Source organism: Ochotona princeps, chromosome X, assembly GCF_030435755.1.
Source record: "Ochotona princeps isolate mOchPri1 chromosome X, mOchPri1.hap1, whole genome shotgun sequence".
Lineage (NCBI taxonomy): Eukaryota > Metazoa > Chordata > Mammalia > Lagomorpha > Ochotonidae > Ochotona > Ochotona princeps.
The window spans coordinates 29,956,486-29,981,750 of record NC_080865.1 but is presented as its reverse complement, the minus strand read 5'-3'; the positions used below and the strand labels follow the sequence as shown (position 1 = coordinate 29,981,750).

The window sequence follows — 25,265 nt, the reverse complement described above, 5'->3', positions numbered from 1 at the left end:
TTGTTTCTGCAGACCACTCAGTGCTCCTGGTTGTTGTTCCGATGACCTTGGATCCTGCAAGGCAGGATTTGGGCTTCTTCCATCCCATGTGGTAGACCCAGATGAGGGTGGGTGACCTCAGAGTTCTCAGCCTCCGAGGGCACTCCAATTCCCCGTGGTCTCCTTGGCTGTTGGGATGTAGTCCTTGGTGCTAGTACTGATAGTCCTTGGTGAGGATCTGGGAGTCTTCAGGGTTGGGATACAAGCCTCCTCCTAGAGACTGGGTAATTGAAACAATTAAGAACTGAACTGTTAAGTCTTTGGAGTACCTAATCTAGAGTTCCTTCCTGTTTGTTGTCCTGTTCTTCCATCTAGTTTCTATGGGAAACCAAATCTAAAAATTAAAAAGCCTGTAGTAGCTCCTATGTATTGACCCAAGTCCAAGTTCTTGTCAGTGAACTGGACTATTTATTACTATTTATCAGGGCTTTTTTTTTTCTTTTAGACATCTGACTTCTTATACAAAAAAATCAGAGGAATCATCTTTTCTTTCATAAATTATTTCATTTTGTTATATTCTTCAGCTATATTACTGTATAACTCTGTGATCTTATGCACTTTGCCTTTGTATGACCTCATATTTTTGAAAGACAGTATCATGATGCAGAATTAAAATCATGATGCAGAATTGAAACTTTAAGAATAAAAGCTACAGTCATTATTCTGAGCCGAATTTACATTTCTTAAAGGATATTTAAGAAGCATAAGTAGTTTTTTGAAATTGCTAGAGATGTCATAAAGATAAAATAACACAGATTTATGTACAAACACAAACCTCTTTGTAGTGAGACCTCAGTGAACATAGCTATTTTGTTCAAGTGGAGATTTAAAAAACCTTTTGTTTCCTTTAAAGACTTAGAGTAGGGCCCGGCGGCGTGGCCTAGCAGCTAAAGTCCTCGCCTTGAAAGCCCCGGGATCCCATATGGGCGCCGGTTCTAATCCCGGCAGCTCCACTTCCCATCCAGCTCCCTGCTTGTGGCCTGGGAAAGCAGTTGAGGACAGCCCAATGCTTTGGGACACTGCACCCGCGTGGGAGACCCGGAAGAGGTTCCAGGTTCCCGGCATCGGATCGGCGCGCACCGGCCCGTTGCGGCTCACTTGGGGAGTGAATCATCGGACGGAAGATCTTCCTCTCTGTCTCTCCTCCTCTCTGTATATCTGGCTGTAATAAAATGAATAAATCTTTAAAAAAAAAAAAAAAAAAAAAAAGACTTAGAGTAAAATCTCAATCAAAACTTTTTAAAACATCTAAAAATTAAGGTTATACTATCTAAAGAAGAGAGCTAGATCCCAACACCAATATGTCAGCAAGTGTTTAAGGCAGTGACCATTTAACTTTTCCAATGAAGAGAGAGCTAAAGAATGTTTGGACCTCTGCCAGCCATGTGGTCTCAGTCACAGCTACTCAACTCTACTGGAAAAGCAGCCAAGACACTTGAATGGGTGTGGCTATGTCCTAATACAGATTTATTTATGAACACTGAGAGTTGAATTTCTGATTTTCCATACTTATGGAAAGACTCCTCTTCATGTTTTTAGCCATTTGAAATGCAAAAAGCATTCTTAGTAGTCCACAGGCTATGTAAAAGCAGGCATAGGCTGCATTTGAACTGTAGACCAGGTTTACCAACACTTGGTTTGGGTTATTACATGAGGAAATGATGATTAAATGGGTTGGTGTGGGGTTAGGAGATGATAGGATGTTATCATATGACTGTGGAGCTCTAAAGGCATAATTGACGTTACATAGGAAAAATTAAAGATTAATCTAAAAACAAACTAGTACTGTGTTTGTGTGGTATACAATTTATGACAAAAATCCTGAATGGATACCAAAAAAATAAGCTTGAGGAGGAAACAGCATTCATAAGAAAATGTGTCCTGAAGAAAGTAGTTAGTGAGCTTCATGTAAAGTGGAGAAAGAAGATATAATACTGAGTGTTTCTGTAGCAAGCTCTTAACTAGTAATCTAATTACATAAAGATGAGTTCGGTACTCATTATGCCAAACATTACACTATGTTCTGATATAAAAGATATTCTTAATGTAATATATAAAATTGAATGTAAAAAATTGTAAATACATTTCCATGAAGATGAGACTGGAGAAGTGAAATGAACAAAAGGTTTATGTTAACTGTTTCCTAGACTGATCTTGCAGGATGGGAAGGGTGCAGACTCAAGAAAGTAATACGCTCCGAGGAGTCAGAGTGACATGGATACTTCCCCAAATAATATGGGAACTATCTCTATCAAAGCATTGTACGTAGACAGAACCCAGCCCAGTGTGAAACTAGAGTTAGGACGTTTGATAATGGTTCAAAGTGTATTCCTCACTGCCATGTCTCAATAAGTAGTCCAACATTTGTGATAATGTTTCTTTTCCAATTTCCTTCAAAGCACATAAAACAGTTCTTTAAAAAGTGCTTTTTCTGATTTTGAAAAAATGTAACACAAGTGTGAGTTGTGTACTGAGAGGAAAATAAATCTTTGAAAAAGTCAATTGCTGTAAACAAGAAAGCATGCATTTTTAGGCTTAGCTTCTGAATTGTGTCACTAGGCATTGCTTTGAAGCTGAGCCTGGTCTTGATTTTAGGAAATCTCCTTTGTACTCTGTATTACCTAAATTTCATTATGAATGAGAGACCTACTATGTTACATTGAACATGTAGGTTCAAAAAGTATTTATTGTGTCAATTCGTGCTGCCTTAGTCTTTCATGTGAATATGTATTGTAGCACTTGTTGGGGTGTAATTGAAAACCGTAGTTTCTCTTGCTAATGGAATGTAACTAGAGCTACATGTATTCCCATGGAATTTGACTGCTCCTCAGGCATTTTCACATAACTCAAAAACATATTAGACTTCATACCTTCTGCATCATTGAGTCTCATAATAGTTGATAAAAGATTATTAGATGCACATGTCTACATGGCACTGTTGTACAGTTATTTGACAGCTCTTGAGTATCATTCCCAATATGACAGTTTAGTTTTTACAAAATACAACTCTTTGAGAATTGGCAGTCTGCAGATGCAAAGGAATGACTGCCAAACACTGTTTACATTTAAAGACCCAATAAGTTTAGAATTGACTTTAATAAAAGTTTAGTGAGTTGCTGTCTTTAATTACAGAAGTTTGAAGGATGTAGTTTTCTTTCAGTATCTGTTGTTATGCCAACAGAAACTAGGGTTACATTAAATTTGGCCAAGATAATGCTTTATTAGTTATCTTCTAAACACATTCCTCTTGTTTCCTAGATTCAAGTCAGACATCATGCATTATTTTCAATCGCATATAAGATCTTTGTAAATCTCTAATCACAGAGCAAATGAAATACATTATATTTAATGGAAATACATGGTATCTAAATGAAAAAGTTAGCTTCAAATTACTCTTTTGTATCAGCATGAGAAAGTAAAGTGGACGTTTCCTCTTCTGAGCATTGTTTATTCTTGACTATATACGAAATTGTGTAGTATTGTAAAAAAAACATTAAATGTATTCATTTGGTACTAAATATAAAACTAAAAGAAACAACTTTCTCTCAGAAGAAAAATCAGACTACTTTGAGCCTATAGGCAGCAGTGTGCCTTCAATCTTCCACATGAATCTAAAAAATCCCAACTAATTTTGTGTTGCCTCTTCTGTGGCAATGTGTTCTCAAAGACACATGGAGTAGATTAAGAGCAGAGTTTTGGGTTTTTTATGCATTTTTTATCTTATTTTATTTTTAAAATTTTTAATGATCTTTACATACTTGATTACGGCGTAAAGGGTCAAGGGCTATAGGAAAGTGGGTAAGACCATTGTTTCCACATTTTCTTTTTTCCTTTCTGTATCTAGGGGAAGGGGAAAGATAAAAAGAAGAGCAGAGTTAATTTGCAAAGTGATATGACAATCTTTTTTTTTTTAAATGAAAGGTGTTTTTTTTTTTTTTTTTTTTTTTTGATTTATTTTATTTTTATTACAAAGTCAGATATACTGAGAGGAGGAGAGATAGAGAGGAAGTGGAGCTGCCGGGATTAGAACCAGCGGCCATATGGGATCAAGGCGAGGACCTTAGCCACTAGGCCACGCTGCCAAGCCCATGCCAGTCTTTTCTTATGCAGCCAATAAAATTGCAGGTTGAGATTGTCTTTATTTTTTTTTTAAACAATTTTTTTTTTCATTTTGTTACAGCCAGATATACACAGAGGAGGAGAGACAGAGAGGAAGATCTTCCGTCCGATGATTCACTCCCCAAGTGAGCCGCAACGGACCGGTGCACACCGATCCAGTGCCGGGAACCTGGAACCTCTTCTAGGTCTCCCACGCGGGTGCAGGGTCCCAAAGCTTTGGGCCGTCCTCGACTGCTTTCCCAGGCCACAAGCAGGGAGCTGGATGGGAAGTGGAGCTGCTGGGATTAGAACCGGCGCCCATATGGGATCCCGGGGCTTTCAAGGCGAGGACTTTAGCTGCTAGGCCACGCCGCTGGGCCCGAGAATGTCTTTAATAAGCTAAGGATTATAAGACATAAAACAATGGATTGTATGTCTTCCTAAGTTGGTTCTTAGGGGAGCAGGACAGTAGAGAGAACTCCTAAAACGTCGCTGGTAAAGACAGCTATGGAACCCTTGATAAACTGCTGACCATTTGCTTCTCAGTGTGCTAATAAGGACAATTTTTGAAGTGCTAATTCTTGCAGACCTTAAGGAAGGATTCAGTGTGGATTCCATGTTTTCTAGAAGTAGAGGAGGGATAAAGGGCTGAGGATGGTCTTGGCAAGTTTCTGCTGTAAGAGACTGTTTAGTCCCTTCACCTCTAGCAGTGACTTCCTAATAGCACTTCAAGTTCTCACCAGCCGAGATGTCAGGGCTCCAGATTCCATTTTTTCATCATTGAAACTTACGGCAGGGAACAACTGATATCTGCAGCTAGGAACACAAAGCATTTATCATCTATGTGATTTGGGTCAGACTGTCCTGCATGAAACCTAAAAATACACTGAATAGGATAAGCAGTCCTAGTATTTATTGAGTCCTTCCAAGTTGCAAGGCACTTGAATATATGTTCTTTATTTAGTGCACCTATGCTTATGACTCTGAAAGGTGGTTAGTGTTAGCCCACTTTTACAGGTAATAACATAACACAAACTCAGAAAAGCTAAGTAACCACCTCAAGATTTAGGAGGATGGTAAGTGGTCTAGCCAAGAAGTGAACTCAAACCTGGCTCAGTGTATAGTTCAAATGGTTTTATCAGCACTTTATGGATACATTTTTTGGGCAACTATGTTAGTTATAATAGAATGAAGACGTAGTATCCTGGCTGTCACTGGCATGATCCAATGGGGAAACTGATAGCCTATTTAAATTAAGTAGTACTTGCTTATCTTTTATTCAGAAGATGTAATTAAAATATGAACAGAAATCTTAGAGGCCTTCTGTTTTGAGACCTTAATCTAATTGAAAATTTATTTTATTCTTTATCTACATTATGAAAAATTTTATTTTTACATTAGCCGGAGTTAGAGCATGAAGTAGATTAAATGGTCAGTATACTTCATGACAAAACCTCCTCTGTTTTAAAAAAAAAGAGACTCAAGAACTTCATTTTCATATCTTGACAACAAGGGAGTATTTTTTTAGTTCATACCAGAGCTGTATTACTTCTGTTCAGCATATAATAATTTCTCAACAAATTATAGCTATACTTATTATCAGTAGTGTTTATTTTTACCACAAGAAAAATATTTTAAAATATTACATTATGAGGGTCTGGCATGGCAGCCTAGTGGTTAAAGTCCTCGCCTTGCAGCTGCTGGGATCTGATATGGACATCTGTTAATGTCCCGGATGCTCCACTTCCCATCCAGCTCCCTGCTTGTGAGTTGGGAAAGCAGTCTAGGACGTACAAAGCCTGGGAAACCTACACCCCCTTGGGAGACCCAGAAGAAGCTCCTGACTCCTGGCTTCACATCACCTCAGCTCTGGTCTTTGCAGCCACTTAGGGGAATGAACCAGCAGATGGAGGATCTTTCTCTGTGAATCTCCTTCTTTCTGTAAATCTGCCTTTCCAATAAAAATAAATAACTCTTTAAAAAATTATACTATGAGAATTCTTGAAGAGGGGTTTCTGTAAATATATGTGATATAATTTTTCACCTAAATCTGAGTAGTAAATCTTGTGTTGATTGTTTTACCTTTTCTCAACTTATATTGGTATGAGTACTACTTCTGTTCTTGACTTTTGTAAATCATACAAAAAATTAACCTAAAGAAAACAAACTGGTTGGAGATTGTTGAAATAGATTCTGATTACCAGTCTTTTTTTTTTTTTTTTTTTTTTTTTTTTTTGCTGTATTTGACTTCATTCTAGCAATGTATCTCTCAAAGTTCTTCCCCCTCCCTCTTGCATGAGGTCTGTCAAGGTACCTTTTCTAGTGGCTTGTAGTTTCCGTCCTTTCGAGTAACTCTGGAAGTTTAGAACTTGCAGCCCACAGTAGCAGATTTGCCCTTTTGCATTTGGAAGATTCAAGATTTGCCATGTGTTTCCAAACGGAGGTGGGAGTTTGTTGTTACTGAGACTCATGTCAGCACGACTCTGGAAATAGTGATTGTTAGATAATCACTGGATTTAAGCCAGAAAAGAGAATTGAGAACATTAATTTTGGAGCTTTTATATTTGTAGAGATATACAGTGATGTATGTCTTACTTTTCTTTGAGTAGTCACCTTTGAGACTGTGTGATACACTTTTAAGAAGGGTCCTGTGATGCCAGTTATTAATTAAACCTTCAGAATAATTTCATCTGGGATCTTAAAGTACCCTAATCCTGATAGGGCATATATAGCGTGGTTTGGTTAATTCCTTAAAACTGTGGCTGCCTGTAACCACTTGCTTTAAAACAAAATTTGAAGTAGAATCAATAATGATATTCTTCCAAACCCCACTGAAACTAAAAATTAATGGGCTCTGTGGTATGCAGGCACTGGGGAGCTTCATGTAGTGATGGAATTCAAATTTCCTTTTGTTAGTAGTAGTTTGTGTTCCTCAAAATATGGCTATAAGTATCAGATGGGATGTTGATGTTTCCATGTGTTTCAGATTACTGGAGTGAGAGTGACAAGGAAGAAGCAGATACTCCATCAACACCAAAACAAGACAGCCCTCCACCCCCCTATGATACATACCCACGGCCTCCCTCTGTGAGTATTAACAGATATGTCACAAAATTAAACAACCTGAAATATCCATTTGTATGTTCAAAAAAAAGACTATGTAGCAGATTACATGTCAAATCTCAAGTTTAAGGGAAAAGATAATTGGGGCCTTCAAATCAGTAGACAACATGTATAAATATACGAAGAATACTAAACAGGAGAAACTGTCATCACGGATTCCAGATAGAATAATAATCTGACCGGTTTTATTAGCAAACTAGACTGAGTAGCCTTCATAAAGATATCAACAGTGTATATTTACATGGTGCTCCAGACTTCTTAAACCCATGTTAAATGACCCGGTATATGTAGAGTGTGGTTCATCTTTTAATAGACTAAACCACTGTCCTGGTTTGCTTGGGACTACCTCATTTTCCATCAGAATTACCAGGAGTGTCTCAGTGACATCTCACTTTGAGATACTATGTTCTGTGAGTATATTGTCATAAGAAGTAATTCTGCTCAACTTGGGACTGAGTCTTTCCCATAGCACATAGAAGCTGAATTAAGGTGACAGCAATAGCCGACCTAACTCATTCTTAAATTCCCTCTTTCTATAAAACATTAAGAGCTGAATAACTCAGATCAGAAAGGTAAACTGAAGCTTCACCAAATGGCTGTTGAAACATTGGAACATTGTTTTCAAAAAGGAGGCTGTTCATATTATTATCAACATGCAGGAAATTAACTGCCTGGCCACATAAGATGCCAAGTAACTTCCCCTCCCCTCCTTTACTGGGACAGGTGGCATACACCTCCACTTCAGGAAGACTTGTCCCGGCCACAACCACAGCCCCAGTTTGTAATGATCATATTTCACAAATATGGCTCCTCTTACCAGAAATGCATCTGGGCCAGTCTGTTACTCCAACAGCAGCTGGAGTAAGGCTTGTCAAGCTAAGGGTTACTGCAAGTATTTTGCAGCATTCACTTTGATGCCTTTGTCTCCATTATGCTTATACTTGCAAGCTTTAAATTCTGGGAACAAAAATATTCCATTTTTCTTTTGTGCTTACAAGCCCTTCAGTGGTCACACTATGTCCAAATGCTAATTCCCAACAAAGTGTAATCTTACCCTGCCTAGATTCCTAACCCTCCAGAAATGCCACAAAATGAACAAGGCCCCAAAGCACCTTGTCAGTGGCACCCAAAAGAGCCACTTAGCATGAAGGTGCAGGGTTGTGTTTATAGGGAACTTGTAATTATAAGCAACAGACCCTCCTTATTGTCATCCCCAAGCTTTCTGATATCAAGACACATGAATCTGGGAATAGTGCTTATTCAGAATTTCAAAGTATGTAGAGATTTTAAAGCTTTGGATTTTTCTCTTGCTGAACATTTTTTTCCTAAACATTAAGATGTTGTCATACTGTAAATGAAAAGTATTTGCATATCAAAGTGCCAGTGAAATCTGCTATCCCTGCATCTCGATACAACGATGTCTCTGTCTCTTAAACTGTTTTCTGGGTCTAACTGTGAGCCATCTTCAGACTTGCCTCATTGTTTGTGTAGACACTGATTACAGACTTCCTTCCACAGATGAGTTGTGCCAGTCCTTACGTGGAAGCGAAACACAGCCGACTTTCCTCCACAGAGACTTCTCAGTCTCAGTCTTCCCATGAGGAGTTTCGCCAGGAAGTAACTAGCAGCAGTGCAGTGTCCCCCATTCGCAAGACCGCCAGTCAGCGCCGCTCCTGGCAGGATCTAATTGAGACGCCACTGACAAGTTCAGGCTTACACTATCTTCAGACTCTTCCTCTGGAGGATTCTGTCTTCTCTGACTCTGCGGCCATCTCCCCAGAACACAGGCGGCAGTCCACTCTTCCAACTCAGAAGTGCCACCTGCAGGATCACTATGGGCCATACCCCTTAGCCGAGAGTGAGAGGATGCAAGTGCTAAATGGAAATGGGGGCAAGCCTCGAAGTTTTACTCTGCCTCGAGATAGCGGGTTCAACCACTGCTGTCTGAATGCTCCAGTTAGTGCCTGTGACCCACAGGATGATGTGCAACCCCCAGAAGTAGAGGAAGAAGAGGAAGAGGAGGATGAGGAGGAAGAAGAGGAGGAAGGGGAGGCAGCAGGTGAAAACATAGGAGAAAAAAGTAAGTATGTTTATGGAGATTCTTAGCCTGTGTGTACAAAGTCCTAGCCTTTTAAAGCTTTTTGATTCATTTTTGTTAAAATAATAGTCTTACTGCCTAAGAAATTCAGTCTCCCTTGGTGTCCTACTTTCAATAATGTGGCAAAAAAAAAAAAAAAAATGATGAGTAATGAAGTTAATGGCCCAGGACACCCACAGCTAGAGCAAATATTTTTTTTTCTCCAACTACCTAGTTGCCTTTTAAACTTAGTGGTATTTGTTTCTTTTTCATCTTTCTCTTACCCACTTTTCTTCTCACATTCATACATCATCTCGTTGTTCCACAGTGGTTGCCCCAAGTTTGTGCTAATTAACCATAAATGCTACTGGCAGGGTATTTAATAGAGCCTTGGTTGAGTAAGTGAATGCACACGCCCTAACCTACCCATATATAGATTTTTCCACTGTCAGAATATTTGGAGGAAAGAATCCAACATGACAAATTTTCGAAGGAGGGATTTCACATAGCATTTCTGTCAACTCTAAGTAAGTGAACTTGCTCTTAGAAGTCAATTTGCCAAAAGCATCCTTCTCCTTTCTTGGTATGTATGTTGATTACAAAAGTCAATTTACTGGAATCAAGTTTTAAGCGAGACCAATCAGTTAAGTAGTCTTCCACCTTTTTGACATTAAGAATTTATTTACTGGTTATCAGGTTCTTTATTCAGCATATTATACTAAGCATCTGTTCATAACTAGTAAAATACACCAGCCCAAGTAAGTTTAAGGAAAAGGCGGTAATTCATTTATGTACTTAGAAAGAAATGTAGGTTTGGCTCTAATTCTGAAACATAAAAGGCAAAAGAAAAAAGTAGCATTGATGAAATAGTATGAACTCTTCAGTCAAAATGTAGTCAAAGTCAATTAGCATAGCTAACTTGAGCCAGCAATGAAGCCACACTTGCTGGTTTTGGTCCTTATGTCAGGGATGGGGAACCTCCAGTGAATGGAACATGTAAGAACCACTAAAACATTTGATCTGATCCTGCCAAGGCAACTGAAGGCTGGACTCAAAATGCAACAAATCTGTATAGTCAGGTTACTTTTAAATTGTTAATTCTGTATGCCCTGTGAATAATGTTATAAATACCCGAAATGGCCCTTGACAGAAAGAAAAGGTTGTCTAGCCCTGCCATGGCACTAGACTTCACTTTTTAAAGAATACGGAGAGAATGTACTCTTCAGCCTGTTTTGCAAGTTTACAGGACTTCATTATAGAATCTGTGACTGTAAATTCTTCATTGCTACTGGAAAAACAACTCAACTCACATGTTAGAAAGTGGTTAGGAACCTAGGGTCAGTGTGAATCTGGCTCTTTTAAACTGAAGTCACTTTGAAGGTGATTAACTAGATAGTAGAGTGGATTTCCTTTCATAGTATGAATTTTTCTTGCATTATTTCATTGCAATTAAATTGTGTCTTCCAACAACAAAATGTAAGAGTTGTTTGTAATAAAATGTGTATGCCAAGGCAGTTTCCATGGAAGGGTATTTGAGCTGTAAACCTTAGGAGAAATATTATAAAAGGTGCTGTTGGAGCAGGAGAGGTAATTACCATCCATTATTTACCAAGCCCTACCAACATTCCCATCTACCAGATTACCAAACAGTATTATGTAAAATTTAAGAAGCATGCTAGGCCTCTGTCATTCTGAAAGAACAATAATATATGCCTAATATTTTAGTGATTATCTAAATTAGTAAATTGGTTTTTAAGATTTGACTGAAGATTACTTAGAAACTTCAATTTAGCTGTTATCCAGGTACTACACAACTATGACTAAGTGTATGTTTATTATTCCACAAAAATCTGTGGCGATAAAAAATTTATCTCAAGCATTTTAAAATAAATTATGTTGCAATTAGCCAAAAGGTAGAGAATTTTGCTCAGAAATGTTCCATTGTTCCTACAGACAGTGTCACTGATCAATAGATTATCCTGATCATTCTGTTGAGCAAGATTAGAAAGAGGGTAGCAGGCCCTGGACTTGAAAGGAGAGCACAGATGCTGTCTGCCTTCCTTGAGGTTTCCAGTAACCCACAGAACATTGCTAGTTAGATGACTTTGGCTTTTTTTCTTCTATAAACTGTTTTTTCTTTCTGTGGATTGGATTTATTTTTAGTGATGTAAACACACTTCCTCGTAGGTTGCATTTTTTCCTTCAAGTTCCAAATAAGTTAACTGGATAGTTGTGTGATAACTTTCCATCTTTCCCAGGGGGCTCTGTCTTTGCAAAATTCTCACAATAAACAAAACATCCCTAGGAAGTATCAGTAAATTTGCTGTTGCACATTTTGACTTTATGGTCCATATTGTGGGGCAGTTAATGTTATTTCAGTCAGATCTGTTTCACTGATAGTGGCCGTGCACTATCTTTTAGGCCATATTTCTTTCTCAGTATTTTCCCATAAGTCTTGCCACTTGATGTCTTAGTGCCCTGTAAATTGTTTTCAACAGAGCAGTACATTTCATAGTAGCCTGGAAGACAATTCTTATTTAATCGAATGTATGTTCATGTTTCTAAGGAATGAATTTTCTACACTTTCATTTCTAGTGTTTAGGAATGTATAACTTGATGAAAATTCACTTTGGGATGCAGCAACTTAAATTTCAGCATTCTCAAAAGAATCTTTACACTCTAGTCAGGGAGTGTTGTGTTCATAGCTGCCCTGATTTGGCCATTATGAGTACGTTACATGGGCTGCTTGTTCAAGTCAAGCTTCTTGGTGTTATGTCAAAAGTACAAACATCATACATACATGCCCTGCAACACAGATCCTTCTCACAATGGCTGCTGCACAAACTAGTAGGCACCAGTACTTAGCAAGGATCAAAGCCACACAGTGTTGTAGTACTGTCCTGCTTGAGCCAACGTTCAGTTCGACCTACTGAAGCAATTTGCACTAATTAAGTAGAAATTACAAAGGAAATAAATGTAGTATCTTCAGCCAGCAGTTTTCAGTTTACCAGTAAATAATAATAATAAAATAGAAGTCAACAGGTGAGGAGGAAAACTGAATAATGAAAACACTTGTTAAAATGTAGCCTGTCTTATGCCTTAAGGTGAAGAACTGGATAACCATCCAAACTTCTTTCTTATCATTTACAGTTTCCCCTACCTTATATAATGCTATATACTATATAGTGCTTACAGATAATAAAGAAATCTGAGTGAATCTTGATGTACCTAAATCTGTACTCTGTTTTTCCAGTTTCATTATAGATGTAAAATTTGGCCTTGCCTATGAGGTGTAAATTTAGTTTCCTTAGAACAGACTTCAATCTGTGTTCTCCTGGTTTAACTACTTTCTGTCTTATTTTGAAATTCAATTATTCATCTGAGTCAGACTGTGATTTTTCTCAGGCTGAACTCATTTTAGTCATAGATGGTACTAAAAGTACACAGATGATGCCTGTTTTATTTTCCTTTGAAAAGTCAGCTTGCATATTAATTATTCTGACCTACTTCCCTGGCATTTGGGAGAAGACAAGTAATTTCCCATTTTTCCAATTAGCTTTTTTTCAGAGATTACTGAGGTGTGAGCCTTATAATACCTTAGTTAAATCATATAAGCCTATGAAACACTTAAACAGTATAAATCATAAATGTATGGGACAAAATGCAGACATATTTCATTTAAAAAACATCTGCCATAACATTAAAATACTGTTTGGGTTAATGCAGCTTGAAGTCTGCTTGGCATCTCCTTTCCTGTACTAGGCAATTCAGATGTGGTTGCGGAAGCTTTATCCCTTAATCCTGCTGATTTCCCCTTGGCAGTTAGAAGGATACTCTTTCCTGACCCTACATTCTTGGACCTTCATTTACTCAGTGAAGGTATAATGTTCTCTTTCATTGTTTTGGAGACTACCTGCATGTATTCTCCCATAATCTTCACATATATTTAATTTTGCCTCAGAAATCTAAGAGAAACAGTAGGCCTTATGAAAGAGCGAGGCAGGGAGGAGGGATAAAACTTATCAGCGTTCCAGGTGCTATGCACATTCAGTTATCTAAATGAGATATTATTGATGCCTTCAAGATGAGATCTGCTAACAAATATATTTTAAGGTGTTTTGAATCTACTGTCCTTTACAAACTGCATTAATAACATAGGAACTGCACAGAGTGTGCAGCTCAGTAGCATAATAGCTTAAATTATCTAGGCAGAAAGGTTAGATAATGAATTACACAATGAAGAAGGGACATTAAGTGTCTTCAGTCATCTTAAGGGCCCTAGAGTAATTTCCCAAAGCAGCCATGGTAATATTCATGTACAACATGTACAGATAAGGAGAGGATATTCTCAGAATATGAAATTGTGTTGAAGGACAAAAAGGAGCAAGTTTAAAATAAAGAAAAATGTTGCAGTACTTTCACTACTTTTTATTGTCAAAGATAAGTTATGCATGTCACAAGGAATCCAAAAGTGTATAAATCACTAATAATATCCTAAATTTCAATTTGAGTTTAAAGGAAATAGAGGGGTAAGAGTATGAGCAATGTGCTAAGACATGGTAAAGTTGGAAGAGCAGGGAACCACTTCTGTGATGTTTACAATAACATCTTTCATGGGTTATCAAACAGGTCTGTTTAACGAAAATTTTAAAAAAAGAAAAATCTAGAAATTAGTAAACAAATATTTTGCCAATATCATTCTGTCTGAATTTTAGGAAATAGAGATGTAAAATATGGATGATAGATACAGTCTATTTATAATTCTAATATCAGTTATACACTGAATTTTTAATTACACCTTCCTCATTTTACGGCTTAGACAGTGTGAAAGTTCAGAGATAGAGGTGTTTTGTTTAAATGACCTGTCTGGGAATAGTGGGGGGGTGGGAGGGAAAGGAGACAAGGCAGGAAACCCTATACCTGCAAAATCGTAAAATGGAAAATTAGAATAAAAATTAAATAAATAAAAGCAAAAATTTCCTGAGTCTAATGTCAGGACTTAACTTTCTTGCCAACATTCTCAACTATAATTTCTCATTTGACAATATACAAAAAGCAAAGGAATATATCCTAGCCTTAGTCGTTTTTGTGAAATCAAGGTGTACGTTCCCATGATGTCTCCAGCAGACTGATCCTCAAATTTAACCTGCCAGAATTACATCATGTGCCCATTGTCTAAATGGCAGGGGAAAGGTAATGATTATGAGTAGTTTAGTCTTCATTTGTTTTAAGGTCATGAAAAAGAAGTATAACAAACTGCTTGTTACTTTGTGTGTGAACAGCTGTATCACTGTGTATGTTATGTCTTCAAACATTTGTTTTAATGTGGCTACCCTCTTAATATGTGCATGCAAACACATACCTCAGATAACATTACTTCATTTAAAGCCTTAGCACTATGGGGATATTTTATTAACCAAAGAGAAAATGAGCAAATAAGCAAGTTTTTCTATAAACAATAAGTGATGATAGCTTATAGTCCCGAAGACATTCCTCAGGCCAAAATCTACAGGTGGTCTGGTGATATGATTAAAGTAGTTATTTAAGACCTCTAGACTGCTTGGTGTTTTCATTATTATATCATAAGGCAACAGTGTATACATAATTTTTAGGTTATATGAGGATTGAATAAAGTAAATAAAGCATTTAGCAGGAAAAATTGGGCATATTATAAGTCCATCCAGTAAATGTTATATAGCTCTATGTGGATATTATGAAGATGTGAATTTAGGCAAGGACAGCAATCACAATACTTTAAATAGTAAATTAGTCCTGGCAAACGTCAATAAATCATATTTACTTGGTTGTATTACCTGTCCTTGTTCAGTTATAGCCCCTGAGTAAATAAACCATATAGATTGTTGGCGTTTCTGCCTTATGTATTACCTTGGCTCTAGAAGCTGACATAGAAATGTCCCTATTTTATATTGTTATTACAAACTGCTTCTCTCCTTTTTGACTTTGAACATATGAGAACTAAAAAGTTTACCTTCATCATGTATCTGCTAAAATATTTGTGTATAGATATGAGCATTTGATTTGGATCCCAGTTCAAATATTTTCCACTTAAAGTCCTCTGACAACATACTGTTACTCAAATGCCTCCACTCCCACCACTGCCCCCATTCACCCTAAGCTATAAGTACCTTGTCTTACACTCTCTCCAGTCTCATCATTCTGAATATATTGCATATTAGTTCACTTAGCTATTTTCTACCTCCACGCACCAGAATATAATCTCACTAATAGTAAGTATTTTATTTCCTGTCTTGTATACCCAGTGCCTAAAACAATTTGTGGGTGAATGAAAAATAGTTTGCCCCTTATGTTGCTATTCTCATTTTGATATAATATAAAAGAGGTAAAGTTATTGTTTTATCATTTTCATTTCATAAAACAGCAATCAAAACATTGCACAATTCCTTATTTCAGGTATTTTATAAAAGATGATCCCGAATTTCGTGTGTTAAGCATACCCTCTTGTTGCTGGAGACCACACAACTGGGGTACTGATAACTGGAAAGGCCACTCCTTACATCACTGTCTTGTAGTCACATTTTCTGTAGAAGAAACCATTCTGTTCCTGATTTATTGCCATTTCAAAGATGAAGTCCACACAAATAAGACATGTGAAGTAATTTCCAGATCTTTCATCACTCCAGACAGTTGTTCTCACCAAACTCCACTGCCTGTGGAGTGACTCAAGTTATTACCTGTGCTTGTTTCACACCCCTGGATATTGACTCCTTGGAAATGGTTCATCATTCTGCATCATCTTAATTAGTTTGTGAAGAGTGTTGAAACTGCAAATTTTAATTCAGCAAATAACCAGTAGCGCTGTAAAAATAATCTAAGAAGTGTTATTTTGTGGTGAAGTCAGATTTGAATGATGAAAGAATGAATTCTAAAGACTACCAAGTCACACCAGCAGAATTGGTGGCCAGATAAGAATATTAGAAGATGACAAACCCTCAGTAGTATAGGTAAGACAGATTATGATTTATCTTATTTGTTATCAAGGAGGATGATCAGATTGAGCTACTATTACTGTTTTCTGACATTTGAAAAAAAGCAAACCATATTTCTTCAGCTTAGTAACTGTATTCACTTCTCAACTTACCCTAAATTCAGTCTGCTTTTTCCTTGTTCAATTTTGCCAGAGAAAACTGAAGGTCCTAAGTACCTGATTTTCATATCTTGGCATATAAACCTACCACTTGGAGCTACCAGAAGATGGTAGGTTAAGGCATAATAGAATTACACCATAGAAAAGCCTTAGGAGTTTTTCAGTTTTCTGAAGTTTTTCTTTCATTGTTTAATTCAAAAGTAATAACTTGCTTGTTGCAAAATAAATAATAATATGATAAAGTACAAAGCATCCATGTCAAAAAGGATGAACATGGAAATATGAAAAGAAGGAAATGGCAACAGCTGGCTGTGCATGCTTGCAAGCTCAACCCACACTCCCAGACACACGTGTTAGAAGCTCTCTTGCCTATTTGCTTATGCCTTTGTGCCTTACAGTATTTGCCCAACATTCTCTTTGAAGATCTTTCAAGGCTGTCAGCTTATCCCAAAGCTCTGTGATGAAAATAGCTAACCTAGAACCAGTTAGCTTAAAAAGCATAGCCAATCCAGGCTTTGAAAGCAGAGTGCGAAGATGGGCTTCACAGCCAATGAGTCTGCTGATCCAATGAGTCTGCTGATCAGTTTGTTATGGCTTTAGCTTCAAGTTACAAAACACTAAACCTACTAAAATGTTTGTGTTTCTTTTTCCAATATTTCCCACTAGTTCCATTCTTGTGGTCACTCATAATTTTCTTATATATAGCCATAGGGACACCTTTGTCTAGTATTTGATCTTTTTTAAAGATCTATTTATTTCAGAGAGTTCTGAAGTGTTTGCAGTAACTGGGGGCTGGCCAGGCCAAACCCAAGCATTAGGAACCCTATCCATTTCTCCCATACCAATGCTGGAGCCCAAAATCTTGGGCTGTCTTCTGCTACTTGCCCAGGCATATTAGCAGGAGCTGGATCAGAAGTGGAGCAGCCGAGACTTAAATGGGAGCCAAGAAGAGAAACCAGTGTCACAGGTGGCAGCTTAACCTGCTATAACACTGAATTCCTATATTCAGTCACCTTTTAAAAAAACTATTTATTTATTTATTTATTTATTTAAAAGGCAGAGTTAGAGAAGGAAAGAGATTGGGAGAAAGAGAATTTTCTACCTGCTGGTTCATTTCCCAAATGGCCACAATGTCCAGAGCTGGTGCAACCCAAAGCCAGGAGCCAAGAGCTTCTTGAGTCTCCCACATAGATGCAGGGGTCCATGTCTTTGAGCCATCCTCTGCTGCTTTCCTAGGCCATAAGCAGGGAGCTGGATCAGAAGTAGAGCAGCCAGGACACAGACCAGCACTAACATAGGCTACCAGTACTGCAGGTCTTCACAATATTCAACCAACAGTATTCAATCTTTTTTTTTTTTAAAGATTTATTTATTTTGATTACAAAGTCAGATATACAGAGAGGAGGAGAGACAGAGAGGAAGATCTTCTATCCGATGATTCACTCCCCAAGTGAGCCGCAACGGGTCGATGCGCGCCGATCCAAAGCCGGGAACCTGGAACCTCCTCCGGGTCTCCCACGCGGGTGCAGTGTCCCAATGCATTGGGCCATCCTCGACTGCTTTCCCAGGCCACAAGCAGGGAGCTGGATGGGAAGTGGAGCTGCTGGGATTAGAACCGGCGCCCATATGGGATCCTGGGGCGTTCAAGACGAGGACTTTAGCCGGTAGGCCACGCCGCCAGGCCCAGTATTCAATCTTAATGGTTCAATTGATTTTATGCTGAAATTTCTCCTTTAGTGGGACAATATTCCTGCTAGTATATCATTTAAAAATGATAAATGCCCATTATTCTCACTATAGAAGTGACATCTCATCGTTAAAATATTTAATATTTAAACATCATACTTGAAAACCTCTAGAAACTTCTTGGTTCAGGAATATAAGAAGACACTTTTATGTGTACCTTCTTCTAACAAAGCACAAACATGCCAATAAAGGCAATCTGGGTTGTTTCACAGGAGTTCTCAAATATGTGAAAGTAAGAGTTATAGTTACCAAACTCACTGATTCATTTCAGTCATAAATTTTTAATAATGAATTCCCTAACATTTTATGTCTGTATTTAGCCTGTAAGCTAAATATCTGTATTGAACTTTTTGTCTACAGTATCAGTATATAATCCAACTAGTTTTAAATAAGTAGTATAGATTGGTCATAAGTTTATTGTTGATTTGTTGTATAACAGGTGCCATGTTCAGACTCTTCTCTAAATATGCTTAAAATAGAAATGTGTAATTACCTTTATGGAATAAAATCTTTCTGAGATGAGCATTTACCCTAGCAGTTAAGGCACCTACATCCCGCATCTGAATACTTTGGCTTCTGTTCTAAACTGTGGCTCCTGAAACTACCACCCAGACAATGCAGACCCTGAGAGGCAGTGGTGATGTCTACAGTAATTGGATCATTGCCACTCTCATGGGAAACCTAGGTTGAGCTCCAAGAACCTGATTTCAGCCTAACCCAGGCCCTGCCGTTGCCAGTTGCCAGCATTTGGAGATCATATCAACAAATGGGAATGAATTCTCACTTGATCTCTATTTCCCTTTTTCTCTTCCACCTCCCTCTCAAATGATTCTTTTTTTTTAACTTTTAAAGTTATAAGAACTTTCACTGTGAGAAAGTAAAACCCTAAAAATAATTAAAAAACATTTAGCATCTTCATTAATTTGTGCCAGTAGTTTCCTAGTTGCCAATTTATAATTTTGTAAAAATTATTTCTAATTGATTTAAAATATTCTATTTTCACTTTAAGGTATTTAACACTTATGAAAAACTTTGTAATTAGTTAGACTCAGATGAGATCACTTTAAAAGTTATTTCTGATTTTGTTCTTTCCTTAAATGTTATGATGGGGAATCTGCATTCTGATTATATAGCAATACTGATTAACACAAGCTGGATGTCTAAAAATCAGTGAAATAGACATCACATTATACTAATCGTACATTATTATGTCTTTCATTGAGAAGACGCTTAATAATTTTATAGCACAAGCATTATGGAATTTGATTATCAGAAAAACATGAATAAAGGGAATGTTAGCAGAAAAGAGAAAAGAGAAAATTCGACTATTAAAGTTTGCCTTAGAAAAATGAGGTTTAACATTTTTAACTTTTTCATTTTCTCCCACATTTAAAATATTTAATCTTATATTATTTTGAGTCAACTATTTTTACTGTGCTTGTCTTTTGATAAATTATATGTGGAATGTATTGGCTTAATGTCAGTCGATTCGTTTAAGAATCTCATCAGTAACTTTATTGGTTCTTTTCAGTGTGTTTTTTTCTTAAATATTTGTCACTGTTACTCCACCACTGCTCCATGGCTTAATTTAGAGTTTATTCTGCAACTAAAGAAATAAGTATTCTCAGTCATATACCTTGGAATTCTTGGTGGTAGAAGATAGCCCACAGCTTTGTTATCACAAAACGTTAAAGTTGCACCTTGTTTTCCCTAGCATTTCTACCATTTTCTCCTTGTATTCTAACAGTGGCAATGCACAAAAATTAACAGGTCTATTCTTTAAAAAGCAAGGAGGAGGCAGACCTTGGAATCCTTGTGGCTTTAATACACATTCTCACAATCAACTCCACCCCTCACTTCGAACTCCATTGTGTATAGGTTTTTTAATATACCCTATGTAATTGCTGGGTAGTTTTCTCTCTTTATTAAGATTCATTAATTTTTATTTGAAAGGCAAATTTACAGAGAAGGAGTGGGGGGGAGATCCTTCTGCTGGTTCATTCCCCAAATGGCTACAATGGCCAGAGCTGAGCCAATCCGAAGCCAACAGCTGGGAGCTTTTCTGGATCTCCCACATGGGTACAGGGTCACAAGGACTTGAGCCATTCTCTGTTGATTTTCCCAGTCCACAAGCAGAGAGCTGGATTAAAAGCAGAGCAGCCAGGAAATGAACTGGCACCAATATGGGATGTCAGCACTGCAGGTAAGAGGATTAACCTATTGAGCTACCATGCCAGCCTCTTGACAGCTTTGTCTTGGATTGGATTCTATTCACGATGGACTTTTTTACCCTTCTATTTTATTTTTAATTTTATGATACAATTCAATAGGCTCTGGGATTTCCCTTACTCCCTCCTCAAATTCCCTCCCCACAACTGATGTACCCCATATATTATTACAACAGTATAGTCTTCATAAGCAGTCATAAGTCCATCAATCTGCTATTCAAGTGTGTCCTGATATTGCAGGTACAGACAATGGCAGAGAGTCCAGCATCCTATTGTCAAGATACATCCGACAGTTTCATTGGGAGTCCATCTTTGATTTGGAAGTAGAGATGCACACTGCATTGTATCTTCACATCTATATATGAAAGTCTCTATTACACAGTTAATATACATTCCCTAAAATGAGAAGCCACAAAACAAAATCAACAACAGGAATAAGGTTTAAAAAATTTATAACACCATAGAGCAAAATAAAATGCTACCGAATAACCAATGTGTCGATGAGAAAATGAAAAAGAAAACAAAAAAACCTTTTTGGAGAAAATGATGCTACTGTATGATCTATGAGTCAATGGAGAATTTAATAAGAGAAAAAAACTATTTTGAAGAAATGAAAATAAAAATATCAAAACCCATGGATTGCAGCAAAAACAGTATTGAAAAGGCTATTGATCTTATATTTTACATGAAGGTTATTAACTTCATTGGAAAAGCTGTGCCTGAGCCCTAGACATATGGAAAGTGTTTACTCCAAGCTTGATTTTATATGAATGATCAATATCTTTGCTGAAATATTAAGTGAAAAGTTACATTCATTTTTAATGGATAAGTCACTTTTTAAATTGAGGTAGGCGTGTACTGTGTTATGCCATACGTAAACATCCTCAATAGCCCACTCTCCATAGAACTTAGAATAATATGCACTTAGGTTCACCTTGACACCATTTGTACATCATAAGGCGAGCATGAGGAAGTTATTGAGCCTGGTTTGACTAATTTAGGGATTCAGTGCTGGTGCTTCCAAAGTAGTCCACATTAGACAAGTGTAGGTTGAAAGTTTTTTTGTATTGATATAAAAGCAAACCTAATAGGTTTTCTACTCACTGTGGGCCTTAAAATTGCAAATTTTAAAAACCCAGAACAAGTATTTGAAAGACAGTCATGTGGAAAGACAGAGAAGAAAGTCTTTGATGTTCCTACAACATAATATAAGATACAAGAAGGTTGTTTTCAGATTGGTATGAGAAGAAAAAATCTTTTCAATTATTGCATTCATGTGTCCATAAATGAAACCACTGATGTTGTGGTTTTAGTAGCTCCCCATTATTCAGATTGTTTAAAAGAGTCTCAGAGGCTGGTATTGTCTCACTATGGGTTATGCCACCACCTGTGATGCCTTCTGGTTGGAGTTGCCATGCTCTGCTTCTCAGTTAGCCTGCTGCTAACACACCAAAAAGGCAACTGATGATGATGCCACACAAGTACTTGAGTCCCTGCCGCTCACACAAAAGACCCACCTGGTGTTCCTGGCTCTTGAGTCCAGCCTCGCCCAGCTGTTGTGTGACAGTGAATCAGAGAATAGAAGATAGCTCTCTCTTCCTTTCTTCCCCTTTCCACTCCTTTTCCTTCTCCCTTCTCTGTCACTCTGCCTTTCAAAAACAAATCAATACATCCTTAAGAGAGAGACTGAATAGCCTGACAAGGGGACTCTTGAATTTGCTGGAAAGTTAAACCTGATGACTCTTTTGTTGGAAGACGAGGGGTTCAGGCCCCAGCGATGTGCATTTGGTATTAAAGAGGTTTTTTTGTGTGTGGTATTACAGAAATTTTTTGAAATTACTTCAAATAGCTCAGGAAAAATAGAAATAAGGATAAGTTTGAGTACCGAAAATTTTTTTAAATCTTTGTATACAAATCTTCAAAAAACATGCATGAAAATGTGTACTGTGAAAAACTAAAATGGACTTCTGTTAAATATTATTTCTGTTGTTTATTCCAAAGCTGAATGCATATAATCTTACCTTTGCAGTTGGGATTATCACTGACTATCTTGTAAGCTCTCAGCTAGCTGCATTGTTTCATTTTAGTGTGCCCATGCTAAATGCATTGGAACCGCGACACTAATCTAAACATACTTAAAAGAAACATGATGCTTAGTTTTAACTTGTTGACAGTTGACTCATGTTGTTATATTACTGCCAAACCATAAAGGACATTCCACATTTACTTTTTAACTTAAATACAGCTTTTTAAATTTGTTTCTGTTTAATTTTTTACTTCTTAAATTTCTCCCAGAAAATATTCAACTCTTTTACAAAGTTGGGAATCTCAGTTTTATATTTCGTGGTAATAATTATCCCTCTTACCACTAAATAATCTTGCAGTGTTCTAAAGCATCCTTTCTGTGTTTTTAGCTGGTCTCCTGATTAAGAACACTCCATTGTAAAAGAAAATATTTTTAAGAGAAAAGGACCAAAGCAGAACCTAGCAGCATATCTGAAACTTCATGTGTTACTTTCATTCAGTCATTCAAAGTGCTTATCTGCATACACATAATAGTAATATAGTTACATGCATATTGCTGTACCTTTGCTCATAAAAGTCTCCTGTAAAATTTCATTGTGTGTGAGACACACTATTACTTTATTCATATCTACCAATCTTAAGATACTATAAGAGAAGTTTATAATTTGCAATTTTGCTATTATACCCCATGGTGGTCCTTCAAATGCAATTTAGAAATGAAATTTTTCCCAGTCATATTCTAGTCTAAAACTTCATGATGTATTTATATCAGGTTTATTAGTATGTTCCTTGTAGAATTCATGCTGGATTGTCTTGCTGTTGTGTATTTGAATAAGGTAACTGTTCCTTTAAACTTTACTTTGAGATTACAACCTCTGGGTTAAGAGAGATCACAGAATAGTTCTTAGAGCTTCTTTGTTACTTTTAAAAGTCTTGGTTTAAATACTTTTCTCCTTGTAGGAAAAGCCTAAAGTGCCATTAATGCTTTGTGTTTCTTTTGTTATTTACTTTTTCTTGATTAAAAAAAAAATCTTTGTATCTTCAGTTTTTTCACAAGCCTCAGCAGAATATTACATTTATGGTACTTTTTTTAAAAGATTTTTTTCTATTTTTATGAAAGGTAGGGAGTTAGAGAGGTTGGCAGGGAGAGGTGGGGAGTCTTCTATTCCCCTGGTTCACTCACCATATGACTGCAGTAGCCAAAGTGGGGCCAGGGCAAAGCCAAGAGCAAGGAGCTGCTTGCAACTCTCCCAGAAGGGTGCAAGTGCCCAGCACTTGGGCCATCTTCCATTGCGTTCCCTGGCACATTAGCAGGGAACTTAAAAGTGAAGCAGCTGTGATTCAAACCAGTGTCCATATGACGTATCAGCACTGCAAATAACAGCTTAACTCAGCACGCCATAATGGCAGCCCCATAGCACTCTTCTTCTTTTTTTTTTTCTATTTACCTTTTTTTTTTTAATCTTAGTTTATTAGGGTACAAAGGGTCAAGGGCTACAGGGTGAAAGTGGATAATACCATTGTTTCCACACTAATATTATCATTTTTCCCTGTATCTGGGGTCAGAGGAGAAACAAAGGGAAAAGCCCCACCCAGCCTCCCACCCATCCCATATCCCCAACGGGAGGCGCGCTCCGAGGGTCCTCATAGCACTCTTCTTACAAGCAATTGCTACCAATGTCTGCTTCTCATTCTATTATATGCATTTTCCTTTAGTGTTTCTATAACTGACCTCCTTGTAACTGCTTGAACTTTATCTACATCTCCTTCCTATATCTTATTAGGACAGTTTCTGTTTGTAATGACTAAAATTTTGTCTATTAAAACTTATTTATCTTTCTAAAGTTTTAAAATAATATTTCTAATAATCTAGGTCTCATATCCAACTGTTTGCTCTCTCACTATTAAAGCAAAAGAGGAAAAAATAAATTCATGTTTCTTTTAGTTGCTTTCATGACTACAGTAGCACAAAGTTTCTTCTCTGTTCACTGTTCTATACCAAATGAATTTTACTCATCTTTACATTTTTGAGAAACATGAAAATATCAGCTTTTAGTATATTTAGTAATTACATGTTAATTTCATTTAATGCATTACATCCCTTCATTAGTATTTTTTGGTTAATTGAACAGGAAATATTAGAGCATAGGTTGTATTCTTTCACATTTTGTCATCTGCAAAAGATTTCATGGAGATTAATCCACCAGTTTTAATTTTACAAATAATGGCAGATACAGCACTATAAAAATTAGATCCTTCTGTAGGACAGTTTGCAAGAGTTTTAATCCCTCAGTCACTACTAGGACATGTGGTAGTGTCCAGGTGGCGTGCTGGAGACCCGCAGATCTTGTATTCCTACAGAATCTAGTAAGAATAAGGAATTAGGAATGCTGAGGATTTCTAGATTCTCTTAGACACCAGTCCTATCCCTCATCAGCCATATTCTTTGATGTATTACACTCAGTGATTCTTAAGAATCATCACTTGTATATGGTAACTCAGTTTATATTACTTATAATTAATAGTTTCAAGTGATAGAAACAGATTGCAGTCAAATCTTTTCATTTTAAGTCTTGTTATATAAAGAAAAAAATGTCTTGGTATAAAACAATTCTAATACTAGTTTCTACTCCAAAAAGTTGCTTGGGCCCCTGCACCCTAATGGGAGAGGCTTCTGGCTCCTGGCTTTCACCTGGGTCAACCCTTGCTGTTGCAGCAATTTGGAAGTAAATTAGTGAGTGGAACATCCTTCTCTCCTTCCCTTCCTTTCCCTCTCTCCTTCTCCCCCTCTAACCCTCTCTCT

The 25,265-nt window shown here is 37.1% G+C and overlaps 1 protein-coding gene across 6 annotated transcripts in view; it reads left to right on the top strand.

Moving 5' to 3' along the window:
* Positions 1–25,265, top strand: part of CNKSR2 (connector enhancer of kinase suppressor of Ras 2) — a 250,800-nt gene that overhangs the window by 196,618 nt on the left and 28,917 nt on the right. For all 6 annotated transcript variants that reach the window (XM_058658816.1, XM_058658815.1, XM_058658814.1 and 3 more), the window contains 2 exons: positions 7,124–7,224; positions 8,779–9,340. In XM_058658816.1, coding sequence (XP_058514799.1) covers positions 7,124–7,224; positions 8,779–9,340 — 663 coding nt within the window. The remainder of the gene's footprint in view (positions 1–7,123; positions 7,225–8,778; positions 9,341–25,265) is intronic.